Source organism: Cryptomeria japonica, unplaced genomic scaffold (assembly GCF_030272615.1).
Source record: "Cryptomeria japonica unplaced genomic scaffold, Sugi_1.0 HiC_scaffold_84, whole genome shotgun sequence".
NCBI lineage: Eukaryota > Viridiplantae > Streptophyta > Pinopsida > Cupressales > Cupressaceae > Cryptomeria > Cryptomeria japonica.
Genome location: NW_026728906.1, coordinates 352679 through 356059, shown reverse-complemented (window position 1 = coordinate 356059; position 3381 = coordinate 352679). Strand labels below are relative to the sequence as shown.

Here is a 3381-nt window from a genome sequence, read left to right as displayed (position 1 = left end):
GATGGATTCTAGTGAATTGTAATGTCAAAACCGGATTCTATTTCCGCTACCCATCTACCCTCTAGGGTTTGGAAAAATAAAACGATCTTAAATAATTCTAAATACTAGATCCCTTGGACAACATGGTCTCTTCCAAGATGGGATTCTCAACACCACCAAAAAGTTTTTTTTCTTGTAGAATACCTCTCCAAAATCTATCTTCTTATACATTTATCCTCCATAAATTGGTTCTTATGTTTGCATATGTTGTCTTAAACCTATAATTTAGGTCTCCAAAACTGCTAAAGAAAAGTAATACACCTACTTGACTTCAAAATTGTAGATGGATGTGAAATAGATATTCTAATCAACGCATTCAATGTAAAGTAAATGAACATAAGTTATTTTGAGCAATGTTTTTCTGTCCTAGAACATAGACAATCTGAGAAATAAACATTGAATAACATAAATTAATTTAAATGACGAGAGATAAAAATCTCATTGAAAAAGGGTACAAAGCATGGACAGTCTTTAGGCCAATATCCAACTCCAAGAAAGAAACTTTCCTCTCATACCGATTCTCCCACGGTGGAGAAAGATTTATATATTGTTTCCTTTGAAGAAGCCCACCGTTCCAATTAAGTCTAAACAATTCCACATTACTAAAATGATGGCGATGGCGAGAATACGTGTAAGGCAGGAGGTAAGTTGATCTTGAGATAGGCATACGCAGCAGGGCAGGGAGAAGATAGAAAATTTCAACGTTAATGAAAGGATGGTGAGAATACATCTGCGGTAGCAGGCGAGACAACCACATGCAGTAAGACTTAGTGTGACGTAAGGAAAAGAGCAACAACTCTGGAAGGATCCGTGAAATATACGGAGTCAAGATGAATTAGTCTTTGCGGAGAGTTATGGTTTGGGCTATATAAAGCGTGTAATGGGTTTGTAATAGACATTCATATCCTGATCTCTTGTGTCTGCGTTTCTATTACAATGGCTAACCGCATGATTTACTTCACGTTGGGACTTTTTCTGTTGATATGCTGTTACAGCGACAGGGTCATGGCAGGGGATCCGGATCCCTTGCAAGATTTCTGCGTTGCAGATGAGGAAAGCAACGGTGAGTGAGAATATTTATACATAAACAATGATAATGATTTGCTTATTAGACGAGTCGAGTTACTAACAGACAGATTGATTTGATCTTGTTTTAAACAGTTTTGGTGAACGGGTTCGTTTGCAAAGACCCAATGCAAGTTTCAGCAAACGATTTCTTCTTCCGGGGACTTGGGCAGGCAGGGAACACCGACAATGATGTGGGCTCCAACGTAACGATGGCGAACGTTAAACAGATACCAGGCCTCAATACGTTTGGAATATCGTTGGTCCGCATCGACTACGCAGTGGGTGGAATAAATCCTCCTCACACACACCCAAGAGCCACCGAAGTTCTTGTTTTACTGGAAGGCCAGCTTCTTGTGGGTTTCATTGACACCAGCAACAAATTTTTCAGCAAAACTTTGGAGAAGGGAGATGTGTTTGTGTTTCCAAAGGCACTTGTTCATTTCCAGCAGAATGTGGGGCATGAAAATGCAGTGGCCATAGCTGGATTGAGCAGCCAGTTTCCCGGAGTTCAGACAATCGCCAATTCTCTGTTTGCGGCGAATCCCCCTCTCCCCGATTCCGTTTTGAGCAAGGCCTTCCGCATCACCCAGGAACTGGTGAATTACATTCAAAAGAAATTCGCATACTAAACAAAACAAACAAGAGGTCTCCCAATGAAGACCGTCTTTCCCAATTCTTTTTTCTCACCGTTGAATAAAACTATCATTTTAGGGTTATTGGCGTCCTCTTGTGCCATTCATAGCATCTGTTTTGGACATCAGCATGTCCTCATCATATTCCAAAGATTGAAAATTAACCGTTGAATAAAACTATCATTTTAGGGTTATTGGCGTCCTCTTGTGCCATTCATAGCATCTGTTTTGGACATCAGTATGTCCTCATCATATTCCAAAGATTGAAAATTAAATATTGATGTCGTTTTGTCCCTTTGATGACAACATTAAAATTTCACTTTGCTGTAACACATTTTAAGGTAAGTTGTAAGCGCATTTTGAATATAATTTCCAATATCTCAAGGTATTTGTTGATTGATACGAAGAAGATAAAAGTGTCGTCATATTGAGAAATTGGCAATCGCATTTCCATCAAGAATAAGATAATAGATATAACTCATACATTATCAGTGAGATCTGCAAATATCATAATCTTCTACTTTTCCCATGCATTTATAAATGATCTAATAAAATAGAGCTTCATACATCAGTTCATTCTAAAGCTTCACGACCTCTTCTTTCATGCCTTCGATGTCTATATAACCTATGTCTTTGAAGCTTGCTCATTTTCATTCTATGCAACTACTGCAGATACTCAAATTCTTAAGAAACTGCAACAATAATGTCTTGAGTTGATGAAAAACATAGTACATGCTCACAACAAAAAAGAAGCATATTTCAAATACATAAATCTTATTCAATCAACATACTCTTTATTAAATAGTCTTGTGGTATTACAGGGGTGACATATTGTTATAAATCACAAAGGGGTGCGAAATATTATGTATAACATTGTAGGCACAAAATTTGACCACATACAAAATTTCAAGACAAGTGGAAGGTGTAGATGTAGAAGATACCAATTTTGGCTTTCTGAATGTTCACATCAGTAGCATAGTGCATTGGATCGGCACATAAGTGAAGAGAACAAAAATCAGCGATGGTGAGATTAGAATGGAATATTCGATTTGATTATCGATCGGTTGGTATTGGAGAAAGTTTTCTACATGATTTATTTAGGGAAGTGCTAATTTGTTTTAGACAAGTGCATGTATTTTATTCCATATTTGATAGCTAGGTGCATGTTTTTTATTCTAGGTTTTGATTGAGGTTGACAAGGAAGTGAACGCTATTTGGTTGCATAGTTTAGCTTGGGGGAAGACATTGAAAAGAGAGACTATAAAATAATGAAGATATCAATCAATAGATTTGGATGAAGAAAAACGTCGAGTAATAAGATGGTGCAACACTTGGAAATGGAGATTCTAGATTTCAACTCATGGAAACATAAGTTTTGTCATTGGAGAGAATTAGTCAATGAGCGTAGAACTCGAGCATATTGTTAAGCAAGCTCTTTCCACAAGAATACAATATTGTACGAAATTACATAAGTGCTAGGTAATGTCCACTTTGTATTTAAGACTCAAATTGAGAAGTTGGCTTGTGAATCTTGCATTTAATTGATACTAGAGATGAGGGTACAACTCCATTCTTTTCAATATTTTTTATTGGGTTACACCAAGGAAAGTTCTAAATCACTAGTCACTATTTTATATTCTAT

The 3381-nt window shown here is 36.9% G+C and overlaps 1 protein-coding gene across 1 annotated transcript; it reads left to right on the top strand.

Moving 5' to 3' along the window:
• Positions 1-975: 975 nt before the first annotated feature.
• On the top strand, positions 976-1736 carry LOC131864371 (putative germin-like protein 2-1). The gene is made up of 2 exons (XM_059215218.1): positions 976-1102; positions 1201-1736. The coding sequence occupies exons 1-2, from the start codon at positions 976-978 to the stop codon at positions 1734-1736; spliced, it is 663 nt and encodes a 220-aa protein (XP_059071201.1).
• The last annotated feature ends 1645 nt before the right edge of the window (positions 1737-3381 follow it).

Coding starts and splice junctions, on each gene's coding strand:
- LOC131864371 (XM_059215218.1), top strand. CDS start 976: ATGGCTAACCGCATGATTTACTTCACGTTGGGACTTTTTCTGTTGATA. Junction 1,103..1,200: donor TGCAGATGAGGAAAGCAACG/GTGAGTGAGAAT, acceptor TGTTTTAAACAG/TTTTGGTGAACGGGTTCGTT.